The sequence below is a fragment of the Corticium candelabrum genome, chromosome 12 (assembly GCF_963422355.1).
Source record: "Corticium candelabrum chromosome 12, ooCorCand1.1, whole genome shotgun sequence".
Taxonomy (NCBI): domain Eukaryota; kingdom Metazoa; phylum Porifera; class Homoscleromorpha; order Homosclerophorida; family Plakinidae; genus Corticium; species Corticium candelabrum.
The window spans coordinates 17501-45459 of NC_085096.1; the positions used below are offsets into that span (position 1 = coordinate 17501).

The 27959-nt window shown below is 41.4% G+C and overlaps 3 protein-coding genes across 3 annotated transcripts; all 3 read left to right on the top strand.

Annotated features, from left to right (window-relative positions):
- The first annotated feature begins 11896 nt into the window (after positions 1-11896).
- On the top strand, positions 11897-15720 carry LOC134187947 (methanethiol oxidase-like). Its single transcript, XM_062656121.1, has 11 exons — positions 11897-11986; positions 12048-12187; positions 12273-12343; positions 12438-12552; positions 12625-12745; positions 13887-14069; positions 14127-14308; positions 14575-14653; positions 14718-14839; positions 15047-15258; positions 15386-15720. Exons 1-11 carry the CDS (start codon positions 11971-11973, stop codon positions 15546-15548), a joined length of 1404 nt encoding a protein of 467 aa, XP_062512105.1. The 5' UTR covers positions 11897-11970; the 3' UTR covers positions 15549-15720.
- A 498-nt stretch (positions 15721-16218) lies between these two features.
- LOC134187753 (pseudouridylate synthase 1 homolog) lies at positions 16219-21626 on the top strand. The gene is made up of 14 exons (XM_062655902.1): positions 16219-16396; positions 16993-17160; positions 17890-17958; positions 18337-18403; positions 18465-18565; positions 19028-19055; positions 19351-19429; positions 19503-19548; positions 19723-19816; positions 19884-19954; positions 20869-20913; positions 21054-21128; positions 21184-21251; positions 21377-21626. The coding sequence occupies exons 1-14, from the start codon at positions 16220-16222 to the stop codon at positions 21603-21605; spliced, it is 1317 nt and encodes a 438-aa protein (XP_062511886.1). The 5' UTR covers position 16219; the 3' UTR covers positions 21606-21626.
- A 1200-nt stretch (positions 21627-22826) lies between these two features.
- Positions 22827-27608, top strand: LOC134188182 (filamin-C-like). The gene is made up of 2 exons (XM_062656383.1): positions 22827-23196; positions 23277-27608. The coding sequence occupies exons 1-2, from the start codon at positions 22899-22901 to the stop codon at positions 27476-27478; spliced, it is 4500 nt and encodes a 1499-aa protein (XP_062512367.1). The 5' UTR covers positions 22827-22898; the 3' UTR covers positions 27479-27608.
- The last annotated feature ends 351 nt before the right edge of the window (positions 27609-27959 follow it).

The following is a 27959-nucleotide window of genomic DNA, read 5'->3' on the forward strand; positions in this document are numbered from 1 at the left end:
CATACGCAATAACCGTTACTATTCTAACGTAACGATAGACTACGACGTCGTAGACGCGTTGCCAGAAGACTGTACGTTGTCCGACTTGCAAGTGATTGAAGACGATGACTTAGCCAAACTAAACCCTAACGATGACGCTAACGTAGACGAGCAATCTCAGCAAGAAGTTTCGTCTGATGATGAAAACTTGCCACTGCAGCAAACAGTGCTTCTTCCGCTAGATGCGGGTAAGTGTGAAAACGATATCATTCGCGATTCGGTGAATGAAGGTGCCCGTACGTGTAGTCCACGTGTCGCGCATGCGCAGTTATTTGTATCTGATCAGATTGTAAATAATGATTAGGCGATGCTTGTCGTCGATTGGCCCACCATTATCAATCAGTTGATCGACGAGTTTAATTAGGAAGGTTACTGAAGCAGAGCGTTTCCTACTCTGTTTCCGACGGGTGCTGGTGAGTATCTGGCGCCGAGACAGCGACGGCTAAAGCTCGGTCAGTACTCGAAGCATCTCATTCGCTATCGTGACAGTCGGTTTGCGCAGCATCCCAGATTTCGTTACTTTGCACTATACACCATGATGAGATGGCGAGCTCTCGAGACAGGCCGTGTGTTTGTCAAACAAAGAATTGGTGAAAACCATTTGAGCGTGGAAGAACTGAAATAGATGGTTAATCGATGTGAGACTTTGTTTGCATTTCAAGTAATGAGATTTAGTAGTTCTTTGCATAAAACTAGACAGTACTGGTGCACTCAAAGACTAAACCTAGCGGCCATGCAAGAGGCACTGGGCATGCCAACTATATTCTTTACGCTTAGTGCTGCTGATACTCAATGGCCAAAGTTTCAAAACTTGATGCGTCACTATCGGCCAAACGCTACCCAAGACAGTGAGAGAATAAAGGCGGTCATTGAAAATCCTCATTTGACCGATTGGTTCTTTTTTGCACAGAGCAAAAAATTTATGCGATACTTTTTGCAAAACAGTCTTGGTGCTGTAGATTTCTGGGCACGCATTGAGTATCAGCACAGAGGTAGTTCTCATTTGCATGATACAGCATGGCTGGCCGATGCTCTACATTCTGATAAGATAAGTCAGTGTTCGTCAAATCGCTACACCTGTTAGTTGTCCCTGGGCTACCATGCGCGCATGTGTTGGTAACCCGGGAAAATGTTAGGTTGCCCGTCATAAAAGTGCAGAAGCTGCTTAATTTACTAGCCAATTAAAATAGCCAAAATATTTTGGATATTAAGAATTTATGTCTAATTGTATCCATAATGACATCTACATATGTTGCTGCTTTTAATTTTAATAATAAGAAAAGCACATAGAATACCTATTTTGAAATTTAGACTAAGAATTGAGACGATTTGAAATAGCTATTAGTGCTCAGTAACTGCAAGAGGTGTTACGCTCCAAGCTTTAGCAGCTAGTTTGCAATATGCAACATAAAAGTAGACCTAACTACTGTCTGATCCATCAGACCCGCCACTACTTTTCACATGTTTTCTTTTTGGGAAGACGATGACCATGAACGTGTCGCCAACCAGTTGACCCAAGAATCCAATCAATTATGGCGGGATCAGAGTCAAACTTCCGAAATTCTGGACTATCACAATGCACCTTCATAAAGTCGTTCAATGTGTCTTGCTGTAGACGACATCGCCGATTGGCCTTTATAATTTTCATGACTACACCACATAACAAATATATAGAGCATAAATTTACTCATGTAATGTACCATGGCTTGCTTTACCTGAGAACTGCCGTTCACATTCAGCAGTGCTGAGACTCATAGTGAGCATGATGTGCACAAAATGCAGAATATTGGAGGGGTCACCGTCAGGGTTGCTGAATTCACCTTTTAAGGGTGCGTTCGAATACTAGTTCCAGTTCTAGAACTGGAACTGTCAGAACTGTCAGAACTGTTGAAACTCTTGCTAGCAAACGAACGCTTAGAACTGTCAGCAAGTTGAGCATGCGCAAAGCCTCATACTTCTGGTAAGCGTCAATACGAAGTAGCATGACGTTTCTACTCCACTTCTTGTAGTCTGTTCGGACATCATCAGTGCTTTCGCTTTCGGTTTTTTGGAGCTGCTCGCGCCAAGAAGGTCACTGTAATCAGTCCCAAATGTCGTTCTTCTGGTGTTCGGCAAGCCGATGGTCGCCACAAGTGTTCATTATAGCAAACAAGAAGGTCCACAACGGCCTCAGCATCTGTACCCGTCATTTCACTTCGTCAACCTTCGGGAATTTTGCATTTAGAGCGTGACAGTTCCAACAATTCCAGCTCGCTAGGCAGAACTGCTAGAACTGTTCTGACAGTTCTAGAACTGTCAGAACTACCAATCGAACGCTATAGAACTTTTTCCCCCCTACAATTCCAGTTCTAGAACTAGTATTCGAACGCACCCTATTAGATCAGTGTAGACTGAAAGTACAGGAGAGGTTTGAAGTGAGACTACACGGCGTTTCAGTTTCCCCCCACTCACTGCAAACACTTTCCACATTGCAGCTGGCATTTTTCAGTGCTAACTCAAAAGCTTTAACTAAACCGCTGATGTCGTCATGACCAAAGCTCTTTTTTTCCGTTTCATCGTATGGCCATTTCTTACAGTTTAATGATGAGAAATGTGACAATGGTGGATTTTCGAAGCAACTAAAGCGCATTTTCAGATATGACAAACACCCTTCACAAACTTCTCTGCGTCGTCATCTAAGTCGACAGTGGTAAAAGTGTTAGCATGGATGCCACCTCTCGTTGATCGCCGAGAACTAAGTTGCAATGTACCAAATGTGTTCTCTTGTGCATTGAACATACCATTGAACTTCTTACGATAATTTCCACATTGCTGTAGAAGGTCTGTTAAAACATCAATGCAATGATCAGTAATGATTGGCACTTCAATTAAAACAATGTCGTTCTGTTGAAATTTTCTTGAGACTTTAGTCACAATCGCAAGAAAATCAAGCATCATGTGAATTTAAAAAATAAAACGGAGACTCAAGATGGTATCTAATATACTTCGAGCTCTAAACTTCTCTTCGCTACTGTTTCCGGCGCCAACAGCCATATGCTCCAGGTGGGCAGCTAAAGATGACAAGTTCTGCAGGATTGCTTTGAGAGCCCGCTCTTTACTAGCAACCCACCTAACTTGCTTGATATCAGAAAAGGACTTGAGCTTTTCGTCAAGAGTAGATGCAACATGTTTCAGCTCTCGTTGCCGTTTAGGTGAATACCGATATATTTTGAAGTACCCCTGTCTAGCTGTTGTCTGATCTGATCGCCATACCAGTTTTGAAATGACTGCCGTAAGTCTTCTTTAAATGACTTATTGACAGTCAAATCCAATGACTGCAAGTTGTCTGTGTAGCACGCTGGCACATACAACTCAGAAATGTACCTTGTATCTAGGAATTTTCGTACAGCGTCTGTTCGATGGGCTTTAAAAACATCAACAATCAACAAGCTATGGTGCTACTCTGGCAGTCCTAATTCCTGTCTTTTCAGGACAAAGTATGGGTCGACCACTTTCTCTAGGTATTCTAAAATGGTGCTTTCTGTTGACCAATGGAAAGCAGTATGAGTTATGTTCCAAGAATCAGGAAAGTCATATCTGGCATGACAACGATCAGTAGTACCTTGGTAAATCACTTGACTGGGTAGGGTTTCACCTAACATGTTGACTGCAAGCAATACCGTAATTTCTCGTTTATCATTCAAACCTGCAATAGCAACCTGACAGAACCCTTTTTTTTCCATAGTCCAGTTACCAAACGGAACCATGCGGACCCCAGTTTGGTCCCAGTTCAAAAAACTATCTGCTGGGATTTGATGCTTACTCACTACATCTAGAAACTTAAAAACAAAATTTTTTTTTATCTCAGAAAGGTCACCATATTTCTTTTTGGCAGCCTTGCTTCCCTTCCGTTTGGTAAAACCCATCCTGTCTAGCATACAACAAGCCCAGTTCTTCGTTGGAATAAAAGAACCTTCAAACTCACTCAGCATGTCCTTTCTTTCGTGGACAATGATCTCACGAGCAGCTGCTATCACTATGGGTACACTGACCACACCGCTTGCTTCTCGAAGTTTCAAAATGTAATTCTGTATCATGTGATCCAATGTATCACCAATCAACAATGGACGTCCACGTTTCTGTCTTGGAAGAGAGACAAGTGGAATTTCACCTGATTGTTGCTTAATTAATCTTCTGGAGGTATTTTTTCTTCATTGAACGAACCGTACTTTCGCTCAATGGATTGCTCAGTACACTACTGAAGTGTCTGGCTGCTCGTGCAACTGCATGATCGCTAGCATAACGAGCGATGATAAATCGTTCCGAGGCAGTGTACACGTAGTACTCGCTCTCTCTTTTTCCCTTACGGTCAGCCCTCGTAGGGGGACCTTCTTGACACACAATCATTTGCAGCCTTACTGTCGTAGAAGGTAGACCGGGAACGTCAGTGGGTTGCGGAAGACACGGTCTTCTCTCTACATACCCCGCTTTACGTAACCAATTCAGCAGCGCCATAGGTGGACCACGTGATGCATAGAACACGTGACATGCATCAACCGCGAAAATTTTAACCCACGAAATGGTCTCTGATGAAAAAACGCGAAAATTTCCACGTTTACAGTAGTCTTACGAACAAGACTAAGCCTTGTTGAACCCACAGTTGGAGGAGAGATTCGAGACAGACAGGAGAGCCAAACAGAAGCTGCATCCAGAAATTGTGAGATGTTACCTGGAGAATCAGTGGCAGTATGGAACCCAAGACAAGATAGTCGAGGACGATGGCTCTCTGGAACAGTAGTTCAGAAACTGGGACCGAGCAACTATCTTGTAAACGTTAATGGTCAGGTTAGGTATGTTCATGTAGACAGAGCTGCCAACTCTCCCCCATTGAGCGGGAGACTCCCGCATTTGGGACCCTTCTCCCGCCTGTCCGCATTTGGCATCTGTACAGGGACTATTTGGTCGCGTGGACTATTCTGTCGCGGGCAATTATCTCGCTCCTATTTGGTTCCCGAAACCGTTTAACTAGGGCTTATTTGGTTTTCGCCACCTGCAGGGACTAGTTGGTCGCGTGGACTAGTTGGTTTCGCATTTATTGCGCCTCGAATCGACACTCTACAACTCTTACAGCTGTACGAGACGGACGCGAACGACGTGACGATGGCCATGATAATTTTCACGCGTCTCGATGAGCCGAAATCAAGTGCGACCTGCTTCTTCTTTGTTTGTATTTGGCTTCATATGAATACCGAAGTCATTACGACATTGTCGATCGCAATTTCGCGTGTCTGACGTTTCGTTTTGAAGCAAATCTCGGCTCTTCTGGTAGTGGGCGTGTCGAAAGTAGGCGGAGTAAGAATGTCTTGTGCATTACAAGGTAAACAAACATCATCTGATCACGGAGTGTAGAGATGTGGTGATGTGCCTAAGAATGTTTTAGTGCGTAGAATGCTGCGGCTAGCTGCAGATTTATGCATCGATCCTGCATGGCATCGATCGATACTTAGGTGCACAGTGACGTATGCCTACTGTCTACGCAGGAAGACGATCTACGTCTCTGAAATTGGTTGCGCACGACCAAAGATCGGTGATGACTTTCAGAACAGAAGAGAAAATAAGTGAATATATGTAGTTCGAGAAACAACTAATTAAATGTATCTAATGTAAAATCACTTATTTGCACTTGGTCTCTCAGATGGGTATTGATGGTTGTTTGTTTGCGTTGTTGTACACTATAGAACGATACGTTTGTTTAGTGAAATCTTGTTTTCTTGTATACATGCATCTTCTGTGTCTTTCTGCCATTTAGTCTGTCCGTCTGTCTATCTTTTCTTTGAATGGTGACACAGCAAATGTGCTGCAGTAGTATCAGGATATGCAGACAAGAAAATGAAGACAAGAACTATACTAATCAGCATGCAGCTATGCGCATGCATGCAGATATGAGTGTGTATACAGAGATGCAATGCAAGAGTGATCAGTGGAAAAGTGTCTAAGACTGTCTATCTGCCTGTCTGTCTGTCTGTCTGTCTGTCAAACACATTTATTTGAACATTTATCTATGATACATTTCCGCAATGCAAATAACTATATATGCTGTCCAACTACTATCAATGTTCATGAACTAAACTAAATTCAAAACAAAACTTGAAGGAACTAATAACTCTAACAACTCTAGAAACTCTAAAAGCAGCTAAATTACGTGCAAAGCCCTAGCTCAGTGTCAGCTAGTGGCTAAAGAACTGAGTGGCATAAAAGTCACTTCTGTTGACTCCAGTCAATGAAGATGACTTCTTAGAGATGACGTTCGCATTGCACTTTTGGAGTTGGACCGAAAAGCGTTTGCTCCAGAAGTCGATAAATTCCGCTGAATTTAGTCTTCCGACTTCATCTGATGACTTCTTTGCTATCTTTTTAAAGAATTTCCGTGCATCAAGCTCCCACGTTCCAAAGTGTTCCATTACCAATGGTATTGCACTGACAATTGACCCTCCTGGTAGTTGTTGTTTGTTATATTTTGCTCTCTTTCTGTCTGCTCTCCTGTCTGCAGCTGTTTGTCTGTCTGTCTGTCTGACTGTCTGTCTGTCTGTCTGTCTGTCTGTCTGTCTGTCTGACTGACTGACTGACTGACTGTCTGTCTGTCTGTCTGTCTGTCTGACTGTCTGTCTGTCTACAACTATTACAACTGTTATAATACAACTATTATAGCTGCATGACAGCGAATGGCCAATGCAATGATTTACTTATAGCTGGAGCCTCTTAGATACGAATAAGCTAATTATTAAGAAATATAATAACTAAGACAGACAGACAGACAGACAGATTATATTTGAACTCTTACTCTATTAATAACAATAGACAGACACACAGACAGACAGACAGACAGACAGACAAACTGGCAGACAGACAGACAAACAGATTATTATATTTGAACTCTTACTCTATTACTGGTAACAATAGACAGACAAACAGACAGACTAACAGTCAGTCAGACAGAGACAGACAGACAGACTGACTGACATACAGACAGACAGGCTGTTTTCGCAGATTGCATATCCATCATCGCAGGAAGCCGAGTACAGCATGCAGACAACACACCGGACAACTAATTAGCTAACCGTGGCACATCTCTACACTCCATGATCAGATCATGTTTGTTTACCTTGTAATGCACAAGACATTCTTACTCCGCCTACTTTCAACACGCCCACTACCAGAGGAGCCGAGATTTGCTTCAAAACGAAACGTCAGATACGCGAAATTGCGATCGACAACGTCGTGATGACCTCGGTATTCATATGAAGCCAAATACAAACGAAGAAGAAGCAGGTCGCACTCGATTTCGGCTCATCGAGACGTCTGGGAGACGCGTGAAAATTATCATGGCCATCGTCACGTCGTTCGCGTCCGTCTCGTACAGCTGTAAGAGTTGTAGAGTGTCGATTCGAGGCGCAATAAATGCGAAACCAACTAGTCCACGTGACCAACTAGTCTCTGCAGGTGGCCAAAACCAAATAAGCCCTAGTTAAACGGTTCCGGGAACCAAATAGGAGCGAGATAATTGCCCGCGACCAAATAGTCCCTGTACAGCGTCAAATCTCCCGCATACTGGCCATTGGTGGGTGTGACTAATGGGTGTGGCTGATGAGTGTGCTGTTAGCATATCAATGTATTATATTGTATATGTTTATATAATGTGTGTCAACTCCTCTTTTCATCCGACTCCTCTATGGTTGGTCAAAATATTAATTAACCGGATATAGGCGGAGTCTGTCAAGCAACTCTAATAACTATCATGCCAAAGACGTGCTGCTGTCACTACGACGTTTGCACGTGGTACTTCACTGATTATCATGGAAGCGTCCTTTTTTAATTAAAGCGAACCAAAGCAGGGCAGAGAGATACGCCGATCGCCCACCGGTCCCACTATCTGCCTCAGAAGCGTAAGTATTTATGAATGTCTGACCGTTGTCATCTAGATGTAGTTCTTGATTGCGCATTTAATTAAATTAATTAAGTCTATGCCTTCTACAAAAACCTTAGGTGTAAGCATGCAACGCTAGATATAGTCATACACTTTTGCAATCTGTATAGTCAGGCAATCCTCTGAGGCTTTCTGAAACGTACTTATCATTCCTGACAGATGAATCGATCAGTAAACGGTTGAACCGAAAGGCAGATGACTCTGACTCATTAGGTCTTACGATATGAGGTAATCGAATTGCGCAAAGACAAATAATAACACTCTAGGTCGATGGTATCAGCTAGTTTAGTGCTCCCATGCAAGGCAAGTAACAGTCTGAAAATGTGTCGAGCGCTGGAAAACTGTGTCCTGATACAGTTGTGTAGGTTTTTAGTTGATAGGATTTATTTAGTTATACTTTCTGGTAGTACGTACAAGCTACTCTAGCATTGGAATTCATCAAACAACTAGAATAGTACATGCACGGATCAATATCTATAGTATATGTAGAAATAAGTTAATAATTATAATTAAAAAGTGATAACTCTGAATAAGAATAATAACTTAGATACAATATCACCTTAGTTTTGTTAAGCGCTAGTGTATGTTGACAGCATGCAGTCGAGTTCCTTTCAATTTTGACTCTGTAGTCACACAACAGTAGAATGCATAAGGTACAGACGTAAGAATATTTTCTCTCTAGCAGTACAATTGATTCCACTGCTCTTGAGGGAACGTCAAGAGAGCACCAGGTAGTAGAGCCGGTTGAAGACACACTTCAAAAGGAAATTGAAGTCAGTGAGAATACCGAACAAGCCGGAGGTTGTGACACACAACCGAAAAAGAAAAAGAAGACCTCAGCGTACACAGGATCAGCTCGCTATTTATCAAAGTTTAGCCAAAGTTGGACTCGGACGTATGAATGCATTGAAGCTATCACTAGCGATCCGTTTTCCTTCTTTTGCACTGTGTGCAAGAAAAAGATATCTTGCAAACATCAAGGAGAGCTAGATGTGAAACGACATGTGGCCAGCACTTCTCACAACAAATTTGCAAAACAGTTGGAGACGCAAACACAACTGAAATCTTTATGCCATGATGCTGTAGCAACTAAGATTAGCAATTAATGTTATAATTCTACAAGGCGTAAAGTTGTTATCTAATTGAAGTGTTCCGTATACAGACGATAAGAGCAGAAGTAAAAATTTGCACGATGTTAGCACAAAGGAACATTCCACTTGCGTTTGCGAATTATCTTAGTCCAATGATCCATGAAGTGTTTGATGGGCAAGGTGCAAAGGGTTATTCTTGTGCTAGAACGAAATCAACGGCAATCTTAAACTATGCTGTTGCACCTGCATTAAAAGAAGACCTTGTATCAGCAATGAAGAATAGCCCATTCTCTATTTTGATTGATGGTTCCAATGACACCGGATTGGAAAAGATGAATTCAATTACAGTAAGGATATTTGATATACGTCGCGGAACAGTCCAAAGCAAATTCCTTGACATGTGCACAACAACCGGACCAATGGAAGGTACCGCAGAAGCGATATTTGCTAAGATGAATCAAGTACTGTCTGCTTGCGACGTCTCTTGGATAAACTGTGTTGGTTTTGGCGTAGATAATGCTAGTGTGAACATTGGCAAACACAACTCTATCAAATCAAGAGCCTTGCGTGCTAATCTGAACATATACTTCGTAGGCTGTCCTTGTCATCTTGCTCACAACACTGCATCTGCTGCATCTCACCGCTTTAGTGTTACTACTGGGTTTGATATAGAAGATTTGTCTGTAGATTTGTTCTATTCGTTTGACAAGAGCACTAAACGCAAGAGCACACTTCAAGAATACTGTGCATTCTGTGATGTCATCTACGCTGCGGTAGTTACACATGTTTCTACAAGGTGGCTCAGTCTTGCAACGGCGGTGGAACGTACCCTGAAACTGTATGAGGGTATCCGCTCATATTTTCTTTCAGAAGATGAATCCCAAGCACGCTTCAAACGACTTTCGCTGCTCTTCAGTCGACCAGTTACGGAAGTGTACCTCCTATTCTACCATGCAGTACTTCCAGTGTTTACGCGCTTCAACTTGTTGCTGCAGCGGGAAGACCCGTGTATTCATATCCTGCACAGCCAGTGCGTTGAGTTACTTTGCAAGCTTCTTTCCAAATTTGTGAAGGTCGCAGTAATCAAGGAGGCTACCCATTTAGCAGAAATTGACTATCACAAGAAGGAAAATCAATTGACTGATGACACACTCTTTATTGGCTTTACCACCAAACAGAGATTAGAAAAGTTAAAAAGAGAAGGAGAAATGTCATGTTCAGTCGAAAAGAAGTTTTTTGATGGTGTACTACGAAGCCGCCACAAAGTATATCTTTGACAAATTTCCTTTGAACGATGATACTCTTAAGCATGCTCAATTTGTGGAGTTTCACGACAGAATGAATGCTCAGTTTACCGACGTAGAATACTTTGCCGATCGTTACAGCACAGTTCTGTAGCTTACTTCCGAACAGTGCAATGCACTGTTTGATGAGTCTGTAGATTACCAACTCTTAGAATCAACAGATATTCTAGACGACACATGGAAAGCCGCCAATGTCCAAGTCGAAGAAGGAGAGATGCAAGCTGTACGTCCGGATGCTATATGGAATTTCTTGGCCAGCAAGAAGTCTGCAAATGGCTGTCGACCAAGGTTTCCTAACCTGGCAAAGGTGGCAAAACTTGTTCTTGTTCTTCCCCATTCTAATGCTGGGGAAGCAAGGCTATTTAGTCTCGTTCGTTTGAATAAGACTAGCTACAGATCCGCTGTGTCTTTGGATGGTACTCTATCAAGTATTATGACAGTGAAAACTCATCTTTCCGACTCGTCTACTAAATTTGACCCACCCAAGGAGTTGCTGGAAAAGCGAAGAAGGCCACAAAACAATACAATATAGAACATTGCAACTAGTTGCAAGAATGTCCATACTTGTTTAGTTTATCTAAGCTCTTTTGTAATATTAGGGAGTAGTACCAGTTCTGTATTTAATATAATTAATTGGCGTTGGTATACCTAACTCACTTTGTGTGGGCAGTAATTGGTTGTACATTTGACATGAATTTGTTGCACTTAATTAACTAAGTGTATTTTTAATTAATAAAGGTTTCTACTCCAGCGGGTCATGCAAATATTTAAATTTTGATAATTAGATATATTATCTAACGCATATTACGATAACCTTTATTGATATTAATGTTACTGTGGGCGTGGCAATTTTTTTATCTCCTGCATTCTCCCGCATTTTTTCTGCAAACTCACGCATTTTGATTTGGCTAGGTTGGCAGGTCTGATGTAGACCATATATTACATCGTGATATCAGAAGTTTTTCACAGGATGTACATCAGGAGCAAGCTTCCAATACTCATGATAGTACAGCGACTATGATTCCACCACACGCTGGAAACTATTCCGAAGTCAGTGCTGAGAAGACAATCTCATCATGATCAACAGACTCTACCAGGGACGACTCAGTACCAACTACTCCTAGCCACCCTGAGTTAACAGAGACACAGTCGAACAGACTGATAACATGCCAACAAAGAAACCAATTGAAAAGTCAACAGAGAGAGAAAATCGAAGATATCCCACAAGGAACAACAGAAGACCTCCCAAGAGATATCGAGAGATTTAGTGGAAGGGAGTGTAGTAGAGTAAGGGACTATGGGACTACCCTAGTATTCATTAGCATACTGATAGAATATTACACTATGTAGCACTGTGGCATAGTCTGGTGTAGTATTGCGTAGACACTGTAAGAGAGCTGCAATAGAACCAAATGTAGTCGGTAACGACACAACACAGAGCGATGACCCAATTAACTAATATTTAGTTAATTAATTAAGGTAATTAGCAGTATACCTCGCGTGCTAGCAGTGCGTGATCGAGTAGCAGCATCTGCGGTGTCGATAGTTTGCTCACTTCATTTCCGCGACTGCAATGTGTACCCGTCACGGTATCGTTCTGTGTATATCACAAATGAAATAGTGATCGTAGACGTTTGCATGTCGCTATAGGTCCTGGCTATGTATCACCACTCCATGCCATGCGTGGTCCGCGTGAAACATTGTTGTACGTGCCGTGCATCTATCGTGCGAAGAAACCAGATTTTCTAGCTACCATAGATGTCGACGAAAGCTCACCGTCCTACTGCAAGGTCAGTGGATGTGCATTAATTAATTCATGGTATAGCAGAGCTGTAGAATCTATCGATTGGGTTGTACTTTATAATTTTGCTGCAGATCATACATCAGCTGACCATGCCGTTTGAAGGGGATGAGCTGCATCACAGCGGATGGAATGCGTGCAGTAGGTCGGTTAATTAATTGTTCGAGCTCCTTCTAGGCTTCGAATTCTGGCGTACATAATGGCGTAAGAAATTCAATAATATAAGGAATTTTGCGTAGCTGCCATGGAGATGAGAAGCGGCATAGAAACCGTCTGATACTGCCTTCCTTGGTCTCATCAAGAATCTATGTAGTTGACACTGGAAGCGACCCACGTGCACCATCCATGCACAAGGTAACGTGATATCGATGTCACGAGTGCTGCTCAAGTGACGGGACGCACCTATAGTGGGAGTGTATTCTGCAGGTTGTGGATCCTGAAGAACTGAAGAGCAAAACTGGATTGAGCACACCACATACTTCCCATTGTTTGGCGGATGGAAATATTATGGTTAGCGCCATGGGTGATCCCGAAGGAAATGGTAAAGGTACGTGTACGGTATGATTACTCATGTAATATAGTGAGGATGTGTTTACATCCGCAGTGAGTCTTCCGAACCCCATGGTAATTGTCTAAGATAAACCACAAGATAGACCCCAGTTTGCTTTTACGTATAAATAAATATATATATATATATATATATATATATATATATATATATATATATATATATATATATATATATATATGTATATATATATATATGTATAAATATATATATATATATATATATATATATATATATATATGTATAAATATATATATATATATATATATATATATATATATATATATATATGTATATGCATGCTCCCTAATTGTACAAAGCAATCAACTATCATTTCAGGTACGACAAAAGTCCATATTGTCTGTCTATTTAATTAAATAGTTACTTAGTTTGTCTGTTAATCAAATTTTTGTTGCAAGTTTCTATGTTGATTTTTTTGCACCTGTATGATTAGTCTGAAGTACACCATACATTCACACGACTGAATTGACTCACACTTTCTCAGGTGATCTTCACTCGCGTGGGAGGCTGGCACGTTTAGCTCAACATTCACGGTGCTTTTTGACCTTTTAGTTTTATGTAGTATTATTAGCAATTTATGTAGTATATAAATGCGGCTTTCAGAGTCGCCCTTGCATGTCCATGCACAATCGAAGTGAGCGGGGTGGGTGAGTTAGAACCCCATTAGGCATACATTCTACTAAAATGAGCAAGCACTAAACTGATAAATTTTCCGCTGCTATCCACCTCGAATCAATAATGACAGGTGTACAGTATGCTGCTAATTGACGTGAAGATCGAGCATGAGAAGGGGGCTGGGCTGGACACATGACTGGCACATGGAATTGTCAACATCTGATAGCTATATTCCATACCTCTTGATGAAAGCATTCACCCATCATTACATGCCTTGGCACGTTATTTAACTCCAGGGATAACAATGAGTGCATACGCTGCATTCTAATTGTTTGTCCTTCCATTGGTCCAGCTATCCATCCACAGAGCTAGGCATTATTGTAACTGTACCTCATGCGTGCCTCCAGTTAATATTAGGATCTAATATTACTGGACAAGAACAACAGACCTTAGTAGCTTGATAAGTCTTATGTACTGTTAATAGGTGGATTTATCTTGCTGGATGGAGCGGACTTTTCTGTCACTGGAAATTGGGAAAGCGATGGTGAAAGTACACCATTTGGTTACGATTTCTGGTATCAGCCAAGGCACAATGTGATGATCAGCAGTGAATGGGGATCACCAAAAGCATTCTTGTCTGGATTCAACCCACAGCATGTTGCTGACGGTTTGATACATTGTCATATTTGTAGTAAAACTGCACGATACGTGTATGTGTGTATAGGACTATATGGAAAGAGTTTGCATGTGTGGAACTGGAAAGAAAGGAAAGTAATCCAGACAATTGACCTTGGACCTGAAGGACTCATACCTCTAGAGCTGCGCTTCTTGCATGATCCTAATGCAGTGGAAGGATTTGTTGGTGCTGCATTAAGCTCTAACGTACTTCGTTTCTATAGAACACAGGTTGGTAACTATGATATTGTAGCATCTTGGTACGAAACAAATTTATTATTGTTATATATATATATATATATATATATATATATATATATATATATATATATATATATATCTTTGCTTTGGAGCAATGCATATCTTACTGCATGTTTGTGACAAACACAGCTCATCAAACTGATCAATTTCAAGCTATAATTTAATTTAGAGCACATGCATTGTTCTTAGAACTGTAAAGTCTTAATTAAGCAACACAGTCATGTCTGTTGTCTTAGGATGGCTCGTGGAAGGCTGACAAGGTTATTGACGTGCCGTCTAAAAAGGTAGAAGGCTGGGCTCTTCCAGACATGCCTGGTAATCAGAGTGTTGCAGTGAAATTGCGTGCACTAAAAGCTGAATAAAGTGTGGAATTTTTCAGGGCTCATAACTGACATCCTCATCTCATTAGATGATAAATATCTCTATTTCAGTAACTGGCTACATGGAGATATTCGTCAGTATGACATTTCAGATACAGCCAATCCCAAGCTGGTGGGCCAGGTCAGACACACATGCACGCACGTGCATGCACACAAACACACGCACACACACACACACACACACACACACACACACACACACACACACACACACACATACATGTACTTATGCAGACACAAGTTTTAGCACGTATACATGCTGCCACTCTTGCTGCACATGCAAGCACCACATCGCAAGTTAATACTCCACTGATTGCATATTGCATAGTTATTTGTCGGCGGAAGTATTGTGAAAGGAGGGTCAGTTAAAGTAGCTGATGACCCAGAGTTATCTGAACAGCCAGAGTCTCTAGTCGTAAAAGGGAAAAGAATTCAGGGTGGACCACAGATGCTACAGTTGAGCCTTGATGGGAAGCGTCTTTATGTTACAACTTCACTGTATAGTCAATGGGACAATCAGTTTTATCCTGATTTAGTCAAGTATGTACAAACACAATAACATAATGGCCTTATAATGCAAATGAGTTGTTCATTGTAAATGCATAAGACGTACTCACAGATGTACGTGCCAAATTGCTACATGTGTAATAGTTGCTTTTGTTGACAGAGAAGGATCTGCAATGATTCAAGTGGATGTTGATACTGACAAAGGTGGTTTGAGTATCAACCATAAGTTCTTGGTTGATTTTGGTAAACTTCCTGATGGTCCGGCTCTTGCACATGAAGTTCGATATCCAGGAGGAGATTGCACATCTGACATCTGGATCTAGACTGGACACACTGCTTTAGAGACAGTGGTGCATGATAGACGGTTCTCATTAATATATTGTGCTCGTGATGATGTATGGTTACTTCTCATGAATTTGTAGATTGATTGATCTTCTGTCATATTCATTCTACTGTACACCAATAGAGCCAATTTGTGTGTTTTGTTCAGCTGTTTTCATGAGTTTTGTGTTAGAATCCAGTTAGTGTTATGGTATGCATTGCCATGTTGTAATATAAATGTATCACTTTTTGACAAGACCATCTGTACGGTGATTAGGTCAATATTCTGTTTAGCGTACATGCATGTGCAGTACGTAAAACACTCCATGCAGTCCATGCACATCCCTAGATACAATTATGCAATTCATTACAACTCATGTACAATAACTTTTTACTTCACTTTCTCTGATTGTCTGTAGAATATTTGTGATGTGATCGATGTATAGACTCAGATATAATCTAGCTCTCTTCTGCAGCAGTACAAGTCGTCACTGCAAATGCAACCATCAAATAATTGGCCGGTGCTTGATAAATTGTTTCTGCAGCAAATCCCTATTTTAATTTAAGACAACAGTTAATAGTAATAACATGGTATTATTAATAAGATATTAAGTATCAATTATTTAGTATTTCAGGCAACGCCTACAAAAACTTATATACATCCGGGGAGTTTATGCGTTTGATCGTTTCGTTGTCTCGTGTCTGTTGCTGGTTACGTAGGTGTAATCCATTCTATCGTTTGTCAATGACTGAGGAAGCTGTAGAGCAAGCAGCCGACGAGTCCGCAAGAGAAATTCGATGTCCAACAGCGAAGAGAGCGAAGTTTGACAAAGATGAAACACAGGAAACAGTGAGAAACGAATGTAGACACTGGACAGAAAAGAAATGTTAATTTAAATTTAGAAGCATTCTTGTGTAGATGAAGGTTGTTTAGCTAGAGTGAATAATTGATAATTGATCTTAGTCACGTTGATATCAATTAATGCATATTTGAACAGACCAATACTGTATAAGTACTGTCTATTGTATGTATGCAATTAAGGAACATGATGGACGCATTTTTTATATTGCTGGTATATTTCACATGTAAAATACAGTTTAGAAAGGCCAGAGTCAGACTAGTACTTGTGAATGTTAGAGCTGGGAATGCCAAAGACGCTGACTATATCTTTCGGACAATAATCTGTCTAATACGTATTCATGTGTGATTGTAGATGATGGGTTTAGGACGAGCAGTTTTTAGTTGTATGTGTGTTTATTGAATGTGGTTAATTTTTTATTAATTAAAGTGAGAATACAGAAGTCAAAGACATGTGTGTGTAATTGCTAGTTAATTAAATTGATTTAAACAAATGGTAGCTTGGGGTGTCTAACATTTTGATCTACAGTGTTTTTACCGGTATATGACTTGTAGGCCGGAGTAATTTCTTTATATGATGTTTATAGACAAACAAGGAGAAACGAAGGAAGGTTGCCTTGTTTCTATCTTACATTGGAAGTGGATACAATGGCATGCAGAAGAATCCAGGAGTGAGGAGTATTGAGGAGGATTTGATTGTTGCTCTGTCAAAAGCAGGAACTATAACAGATGAATGTAGAGAAAAGTTGGACAAAGTGAGTTGATTGTACAGTGATTCGATCTCTAGTGGAGTGGATCAGATTGTCAGAGAGAGACAGAGTCTTGTTTAGTGTTTTTTATTATGGTTTATCCATATCCGTACACTATTTGTTGTGTAATGTGGTCTAATCAGATTGAACAGCTTTAGTACTGTTTTGTACTATTGATCTCAATCGATGATTAAAATGAAATTTATTTAAATAGTATAATCGTATGTACAGTTATGGGGCACATTGGTTGTGTAACTGTAGAGGACAACAGTGATTAGCATTTATGGACTTTAATGAGTATTAAGGCGCTGACTATCGATACATGATACTGGATCATTAGGTTAACCTAGGGTTACACATGTACAGAAAAAGATCCTTAAAATTGTCTGTCACTTCAGGTCAGAAAACTTAATGGGTCACGGTGTGTGTACAGGAACATTCTTTAAGCACAGCGTTCTGTTTTGAGATAATTTAGAGTGTGGCATGTACTAGCTTTCAGAAAGGCTTATTGCACGTGTAATATTCATGTTGAGGATATAGGGTACTTCTGTTAGTGGGTGTTAGTCTGTTTTCGTCTGTTGGTCTTCTATATGTTTGTTAATCTGGATGTTCAGTTGTCTACCAGTTTGGTAGTCTATTGATGTTTGGCCAATGATTTATTTGTTTATCTGTAGTGTTTATGCATTATGTTTGTCTTTTTTGTTTTTATTGATTACTGTCTTGTTTTGTGGTTAGATGAACTTTCAACGATGTGCTCGTACTGACAAGGGTGTATCTGCGGCTGTCAATGTTGTTTCATTGAAGATAAGGCACAATGCTTTATGTAAACTGAGTAAATTTGTAAGAAGGGAAATTAGAAGCAAACCAGTTAAGTTTATTAATGGTCTAAATGGTGACTGACTAAAGTTAAGGCAAGAGGGTGAGTGGGTGAGTACTGACTGTAGATTGACAAACATACTGGTGATTGGGCAGGTTAGTGGGCAGATAGACAAGCAGCTGGGCTCGATAACAGAATTGATGAAATCCTAGGGTTATGACTGGTATGAAGTTTGATTAATGAATATTGCATGCTTTTCTTCAGTGTTACAACAACAGTTTCTGTGGTGTTTGGAATATATGTGTCTATTGTATTAGTCAAGAAGGCAGTACTGTGTGTGTCTAATTGTTGTTTTCTTTCTTTACATGTTAGTGAAGGAAAATGCCCTTGATCTCATCAATTCACAGCTTCCTGCTCAAATCAGAGTTATGGGTAGATGCTGCACATTTTAGCACATGTCATGAGCAATATGTTATGCTTCTCACTGCAACAGGGCTTATCCAAACAACAAAGAAGTTTGACTGCAAACATTGGTGCAGCAGCAGATCATATGAATATCTTTCCCCTACATTTGCATTTGCTCCATCTTATGAGGTACAATCAGCTGATTTCAGCTTGTCAAAGGGAACATACTAATGAATTGTGTAATTGTTTTGGAGTTGTTGAACATGTTTATGCAAGTTATTAGAATTCTCTAATTATATTGAATTAAACTTGTACCAAGTAGGAACATTAAATAGTTATTATCAATTGTTAAGTTATGAGAAGTTTGACATTGTGGTCATTATTGTTTACAGCTATAGTGTTTGTATGCAGTGGCATATTGTATGGTTATACGATTGAATTTACGGTCACATAAGAAGATGAATGTTGAATGATTCCACAAATTGTGTTGTAATTTTACAGTTGAAGTAATGTAATCAGGGGCATGCAATAAATAATAATGTTACGCAGAGCACAAATGTGCTTTACAAATAGACATGCTCATACAGTCGTACTATTTGCTGTGATATGAAATAGGAATTGTGGTATGTGGTAATTTGATGTTTGATTTAGAAAACAAGAAGAGATTTTCGAATATCTGGTATGGTGTGTGTGTGTGTGTGTGTGTGTGTGTGTGTGTGTGTGTGTGTGTGTGTGTGTGACTGTGGTTATTGTGCTTATGTTATTCTTATTTGCTTGTTTGCATTTGTTTGTCCACTTGTAACACATGTGTCCAATACATGCAATTTTGGAGATACAAGCTGAGATAAGCTGCTGCATGATCAACAGTTTAATAGTAGACAAACGTTGCACCTGTAACATGCACACTGTGTGAACTTTCATGCTGGGAGCGACATTATCTGTTGGCTGCTAGATTTATATTTTTCTATTGTTAGATGAGATTTTGTCTCGTGTTCGATATTTATTATACAAGTACAATGGAACACACAGATTTCATAACTTTACAGCTCGAATGTAAGCTTACTGTAGATTTATCAGAACTTTTTCGTTTGTTTTTCATGGGTGAGCTATGTGTTATGATTTACAGTCGGCCATCTGATCCATCAGCTCAACGATACATCAAGGAGTTTAACGTATGATTTGTCGTTTGCTTGGTACTATAATTATTTTTAATTAATAATTGTGTGGTCAAATACTTGAGGCCAGTAGGCATGTAGAGAAACAGGCGAGAGGAATGCTTTGTACTGATAGGCAAACTGATTGATATTGTTTGATGAGATAGTCATTGCAGCACAGTTTGTCTGTAGTGTGGGCAGCCATTTGAACGTCAGGGCATGGAGTTTGTCGTGTTGCGGGTGAATGGCCAGAGTTTCATGTTACATCAGATAAGAAAGATGATTGGTAAGGAGAGACATGTAACTGGTACAGTACATGAATGTATAATTAAGTCATTATGTGATATATAAAGGTCTGGTTATGACCATCGCTCAAGGTCATTCAGAAGAAGACATCATACAAAGAGCGTGGGGTGGTGACAGGGTTAGTACGTTATGCTTGAGGACACCTACCAGAGCGCATGGTGGGATGAGTTGCTGTCTCTTTGCTTTGTAGTCTGTGCTTGTTGTCTGCTCTGGGTTTTTTCTAGCTGTGTATCTCCTTGCCTTCATTTTCTCTTTTAATATCTTCATATATTAAAGTTTGTCTGCTTGTTTTTTTGTTGGCCTTTTGGTCTCTGTGTGTTTTTGTTTGCTTATGGCTGACTGGCTGCCTGCCCGCCTGTCAGTCTGCCTGTTTGTTTGTCTGTCTGTCAAATCTGATTTTTGTCTGTCTGTCTGTTTGTCTGTCTGTCTGTCCAATACATATGAAATATTTCAAACATGATCACTACTTCAGACTAAATGAAATAGCTAGCGACAAACTGTTAATATGAATGCAATATACGGTATTACCCTGCCTAGAAGGGCAGGGGCTCATATTAGAACATTTGCTACTATGTGCCTTTTTACAGTGTCATTAGGGAATAGGGTAGAAGCCATGTAATTCCCGGAGGATCACAGACAAAGGAAAACGTGACTGATAGTTACAGTTCTGATGAAAGTTTGCAGCATTTGTAACTGATACACAGAGCAGTTGTCACTGAAAATATTTGTGAAGGAAGTAACCAAATCAGAATTAAAATATTGCTATCAGTGATGTCTTCTTACATCTGCAATCCTTCAGGGAATTTCATGGCTTCTACCCTATTCGCTAACCACACTGTACAAAGGTGCATAGTACCAAATGTCCTAATAAGTGTCCCTGCCCTTCTAGGCGGGGTAATACGGTATATACCTATCAATCTAATGTACATAAAACTGAGTCGCACAAATAATGTTCATAAGTCTATTGGGATTGATTTGTTTTATGGAAATGAGGTTGACTATCTAATAATCAGACCTTGTTGCTTTATTTAGGTTGATGTACCCAGAGCTCCAGCATTAGGTCTGTTGCTGGACAGGGTATGTACTGATAATATCTCTGTTTGTCCTTCCTTTCATCCATCCGCCTATTTGTCTACCTCCCTGTTTGCATTTGCAAATCTGTGTTTGTTAAAGTTTGTGGCATTAGTTGTATTTGCTTGTTCTGTTGTCTTGTTTAGCCGTATTTTGATGCTTACAACAAGAAGTATGGAACAGATGGTTGTCATGAGTGTGTCAATGTGTCAAGATTTGAAGTCTGATGCACCTTCTTTTTGTATCCTGAATCTTGTCAAGTTCATTTGTCTGTAGAGCAACATTGAAGAATTCAAGCAGAAGATTTACGACAGAATTATTGAAACAGAATTAAAGGAGAACTCGTATCCTAGGGTTTCTCTACTACTGTCTCAATGTCCAAATATTATTAGTAGAATTATTTAATGTATTGTAGATTTACTATGTTGAATTGTCATAATGAGTGTCCTACCTTGACTGGTCTTTGCAGTATGATGCATTGGTTAATGACTCTAAGCCGACACGACTTCTCTGGTGATAGAAATGAGACTGCAAGGGAAACCAAGAGAAAGATGCAAGGTAGTGAGATGGTAAAAGAACAGAATGATCATGAAGTGATGGCCAGTAACAGTAAGAAGTCTGCAACAGGTAGAGACACGGGTAGTAATAGTGTCAGTGTAGGAGATGGAATGCCTCTGGCTTGTAATATTGAACAATAGAAATGTCAGAAAGATATTGTGTAATAATTGAATGTCTTTTTGAGTAACTTGCCTTCTACACTTTATGCTATGATTAGCAGACATCTTCCTTGTATTATGGCCCCTGACCCGTATATGGCATGTGGGTGTGGGCATCAAGCGATGCAAGTCAGACGTTTGGGATGGTCTCATGATGGCATTTACACATACAATCCTTGCCATCATTATCTAAATTATCTAGTAATCAGATTAAACGTAATGTTATAATGGAATGTTGGACAATAAGAGTTACAGTGGTGGCGGAGCTGGGGACCTGGCAGAGGGGGCAATTCCCCCCAACTTGACAATCAACAACTGTGAAGAAAGGAAGAAAATATTTGAATTTTCGTACTCCAGTACAACAGTGTTCAGACCTATAAATGTGTATAAGTACGTTCTGTTGCCTAAGAGGAGTGTGCTTCCTGACAGGAAATGCCTACTGAAAGCACATAGTTCATGTACTCAGATGTCCTTTCATACCTGCCCCCAACTTGCGCATCACTCCGCCACCCTGAGTTACCCGTACTTGCATGGTCTCACAGTGTCAGTAGGCATGTGTTGGAGCATGTTGATTAAGTTAATTAGAGCCAGAGCTAAATGAAATGGACTTTGAAGTATTGCAATCTTGTGTACAATTTGGCCAGAGGAATAATTATTGATCATTGTGCTCTATTGAAATTTTGGTTTGTTACATTGCATTCATTGTCTACTGTGTCATGTTTGAATTGACTGAAATAGTGAGATTCTAGTAGCATCCATCTAGACTCTGTTTTGTCTGTGACTGGTTTTTACAAACATACCTAAAAATTAATGCATTCATCACGAATCTGAGCCTTGATGCCTTAATTGTCTAGGTCCATAAAAACCAATCATACACACACACACACACACACACACACACACACACACACACACACACACACACACACACACACACACACTCAAACTGCGGGTGAAGTCATTATTTATGGTATAGAATAATTATTGAATGCATTAATTTTTAGCTAGGAAAGATTGTAGGTTCATGTTACTTATGTGTGATCACTTGTTATTTTGTCTGCTGGTCCTGCCGTCTGCTCCTCGATTTAGTCACGTGCACAAGTGTCACTTGTGTATCCTAAAATAACGTCACGTGACCGCAATAACAAGTGGCAAGGGGCGGATGCTCTGCTAGCAGCATCTATATTTGTTTAGGGCGTTGTACTTAGATCGGCTTCCATCTCCGAAGCTTTCTAAAAGAACAAGACTTTTTCTACGGCTGAAGTGTCCGTCAGCATGACTCAACAAATTAACCCTGACTGGATTCATATTCAAACCAAGACGTTCACGAACTGGTTCAACGACCGTTTACGTGGAAATTTACGGTTGGACGCTACCACAACGGGGAAAATTACTGACTTGAGTACAGACCTGCAGGATGGCTTACTGCTCATTCAATTGTGCAATGTCCTTGCAAGACCGAAGAAGATCACAAGATACAACAAAAGACCGATCTTAAAACCGCAGAAAATGGAAAATATCACAACAGCGCTGAAGTTCCTGGTAGACGACGGAACCAAGTTCGTCAATATCGGTGCGTTTCGCATTGAGCCTAGGCTCTTGGCTCGTTTTGCTAGGTCGGCGTGGTTCTATAGTATGCATGTTTTCTTGCAGGCACGCAAGACATCTTCTACGGCAATTTGAAGCTTATTCTCGGTCTTATCAGGAGTCTCATCGACAAGTATCAGGTGCGCTTAAAAAATCGCAAACTTTCCCCTAAGAAAGTGATGTTAGGCTGGGTGAACGCTCTAATGCCCGAAATGGGCGTTGCCAACTTCACTACCCACTGGAATTCTGGGATCGCTCTGTCAGCTCTTATTGAACACATTGAACCAGGCCTCTGTCCAAATTACGCGTCCCTGAATCCCAACGAAAGTGAGGAGAACTGCGAGAAAGCTATGACTTTAGCGGAGAAACATTTCAATATCCCCAAGGTTTTGGATTCGACTGATCTTGCGAATCCAATGGTTGACGATGTCAGCGTGATGACATACGTTTCCTATTTCTGCGAGCCATATTCTAACCGTTTGCTCGCTTGGGTTCAGAGGAAAATACCGCAATACAAAGTCAGTAATTTCACAACAGATTGGAACAACGGAATTGCACTGTCGGCGCTGGTAGACGCCGTACGACCAGGTCTGATCTCTAACCACGCAGATTTACCGAAAGCAAAGTCGTTGCAGAACGCCGAACAGGCGATGAAAATAGCAGAAGAAAGGCTGGGAGTTCGCTGTCTGTTGACTGCTAGAGAAATGACAGATCCTGAAGTTGATCAGCTGGTCGTTATGTCTTACATCACGCAGTTCCAGACAGCTACATTGCAAGCGATCGCTAGCCAATGCCGTGCTACTAACATTCCAGACACAGTACCTATCGGTACAACCATAGACTTCGATGTCGATGCAACACAGTCAGGAGAAGGGCTGGTAGACGTTGTAGTCAAGAAACCGAACGGAGATCCGTGTAAAGTCAACGTTTGCACTTCGTCTGCCAGTGTCTACGACGTGACATTTACACCAATCGAAGTAGGACAGTTTGAGGTGACTGTCAGTTTGAACAATGAACCAATCACAGGAATGCCTCGTAAGGTCTCTGTCTATGACTCCACCAAATGCGCGTTTCTTAAGCCCTTACCCAAGTCTATTGCAGTCGATGAACCTTTCGCATTCTCGGTAGACACGTCACGTGCTGGTGAGGGTACGCTTGACGTCAACGTGATGGTAAAAGAGACGGGACTTGCGTTGCCAGTCGACAGAACTCATAATGAAGATGCAGTCACTGTTTTCTCTATTACACCTTTTGCTGTTGGTCGCTTGGTGTTCGACGTGAAGTTTGCTACCACCAAGATACCAGGCAGCCCTTTTTCTGTCGCTGTTTGTGACCGCTCCAAAGTAGCAATATTGGGTACTTCCCTACTTTCTGGTAAAGCCAAAGCCGGCCAACCTGTAGACTTTACCATACAGACAAAAGACGCAGGAAACACTCCAATCGAAGTAGAAGCAAAAGGACCAACCGCTGCATATGCAGTCACCGTGTCAAAGAATCCCGAAGACGCAACGACATACACAGCGAGTTTCGTACCTTGGCAAATCGGTAGTCACACAGTGAAAGTTTTGTTTGGCCGTGAATTAGTAGGAGACAGTCCTTACACAGTCGATGTCTACGACCTTTCCAAAGTAGCTGTTTACGGTCCAAGATTTCTGTCAGGCCAAGGTAAGCTGAACGAACCCGTCGATTTCACTGTTCACACGAAGGATGCAGGAGCAGTGGAACCAAACATAGAAGTGAGAGGACCTTCTGCAATGTGTGAGGTTGATATGTCACGGAAAGAAGATGACTTCACAGTATTTGCTGTTCGGTTTGTTCCATGGCAAGTGGGCAGTCACCAAGTTGATGTCTGTACGTTGGGAGAGTCTGTGAGTGGCAGCCCGTTTGCATTCAGTGTGACAGACACGCAATGTCTTGTGACTGGTATGCCGTCTAAAGCAACAATTGGAGTACCACTTTCATTTGAGATAGACGTCAGTGGATGTGGAGACGCCAAGGTACGAGCGACCATTGAGGGAAGCAGCGGTACCGTCTCTGCTATTGATCTTACCGAACGCCAAGGGAGCGAAGGAGTGTACGATGCAACGTTGGTGCCGACAGAAGTGGGTTCAGCCTCCATCCAAGTGACTCTAAATAAGGAACCCGTGGAGACCGGACCGTGGACGATTGAAATTATTAACCCCAGTTCATGTGTCTTTACAGAGAGACCGTTGGATGAAATCCAAAAAGGTCTGCCTGCCAGGCTGACAGTTGATATCACAAAAGCCGGGCCTGGATCTCTTGAAGTGCGTGTGATATCAGTATTGTTGCAGACAGATCATCTTGTCGAAGTACACGAAGAGGAGAGTGGCAAGGTCACGGCAACGTTTACGCCAACCGATGTCGGTCAGTTGCGTGTCGAAGCAAAATGGGAAGGACAAGACATTCCTTCTAGTCCATTTTGTGTTTCAGTCTGCGATGCTACCCAGGTGAGTGCCTACGGTCCCGGACTGGCTACTGGGAAAGGCACAATAGGAGAGCCTGTACAGTTTAGTATTCAAACCAATGAAGCAGGTACAGGCAAACTGAAAGTAACTGCTCGAGGTCCCACTGCGTTGTACGCTGTGACTGTGACCAAACAGGATGGTCTGCATACAGCAAATTTTGTTCCTTGGGAGGCAGGTGAACACATTATTGCAGTGACCTTTGCAGGTACCGAAGTTCCAAACAGTCCGTACAAACTGGACATCAAACAAAAGGCAATCGACGATTCTACAATTGAAGCATCGGGCACAGCCATCAAGACTGCATTTACCGGTGAAGAAGCTGTGTTCTATATGCAAGCGCAGGAGGAAGGGCTGATTGAGCAAGGAGTGTTTGAGTGTGTCGCGCAGGGCGTTAGATACAATGCAGACGTTGAGCTGAAAGACCTGGGAGGTGGGGCGTACAGTGGTTCCTACACTCCTCCTGTTGCGGGAGCTTATCTTCTCATTGTCAAGTGCATGAACAAAAATATACCTAACAGTCCATTCAAAGTCACAGTCGTTGACCGACCTGATCCATCAAAGTGTATAGTTGAAGGAGCCATTCTCACGACTGGTGCAGCGGTGATTGCAAACAAACCCGTCAACTTCCGCGTTCACACGAAAAATGCAGGACATAGTAAACTGAGCGTGACGGTTGTAAGTGAAACTGGTACCTCAGTGAAAGTCTTCAAGGCTGAAGACGGCGGCGAGACGTATAGTTATCGATTCGAACCCGATCATCCAGGACGGTACACAGTGAACGTCCGTTGGGGAGATCAGGATGTTCCAGGTTCTCCATTCAAAATGAAGATCTGGCCACCACCTGACGCAAGTAAGGTACGAGTTTCGGGGCCAGGGCTGGCTTCTTGCAATGTTGGCGATCTCGGAGAGTTTTTTATCGATACAAACAACGCAGGACTAGGCACTCTCCTTGTGCGAGTTCATGGTATTAAGGACGCGTTCAAAATACAACTGGAAACGCCGGACAAGAAGAACTTGAGGTCAGTACGAGCCTGGTATTCGCCGACGCAACCAGGACACTACGTGACTGTTATAAAATGGGAAGGCGTCGAAATTCCAGGCAGTCCGTTTGAAGTCAGGATTGTGGATGTCAGTACATGGGGTACAAGGCAAGAGCCGGAGATTCTGTCTGTTTTGTCGGATTCAACAGTCAATGAAGACAGCCAAATGGACGTCGTCTTGTCATCAAGTGACAGACGCAGAGTGACTCCTCAGCATTTCCGGCCTCCCAGGGAAGCTCGAGCACCTCAGGCCAGACCAAGAGAAGAACGATCAGGAAGAACGGGAAGATTTAGTATTGACGTGACGGCAATGCAAAACAGCGGAGCCAAGATGAAGATGACGAGGAAAACAAGTGAACCAGGGGTACGAATGGTTAGCGGGGATTCCTTCAACGGAGAACACCCAACGCCCTACGTAACGTCTAGAGCATTAACACTAGATGATATCGAACCGGCTACTTCAATGGGTAGCAATCAAGTAAAAAAGACGAAGCCACGCAAGAAGGAAAAGAAAATGAAAGATAAGACGAGACGCAACGCTTCAGAGCCATTGGACGTCAGTGAGTTGAGAGGATACGGCATGCAGCCACCTCAGTGGACTGTAGCTAGGCCAGGAGCTGAGTTCCAAGGAGCTCCATTCAGCCGGCAGCTGTACACACCAGGGTTAGTAAGTCCCACAGGATATCAAATGGAAAATGACGGCAACAAAAAGAAGAAGGGAAGAAAGAAGACCAAAGTATGACTGATTCAACATGGATATGTGATTGGTGTGAAACTTACTACTTAGACGACAGGTGACACTGCAATAGTATAGTCACTTGATATTCAATAATTATCACTATGACGACGTTTCACAAGTATCCTAGCAGTGACAGTACATGTAATGACGTATTACAACTGTTTTTAACAATGTATTGTTTTTCTATAGAACTTCAATACAGCTGTCAAATATCTTTGCTTCTCTATGCTAACTATGTATACACAACAAAAATATTAAATCTCGCCTTCTATCAATACATGACTCATGTCATCGAGAAACAGACATCTGATGTAGCACGCATCTGATTATATTGACACAGTCAGTACTTGGAGATCCTTCTATCAGTTGTTAATGGTCACGTTACTTTTGCAGGATCCTTTATAGAATGTTTTCAAGCCAAAATAACTGCATATAGAATTCAGTCCTAGAGTGCATGTCATTATGTGTAACAATTGTTCAGGTG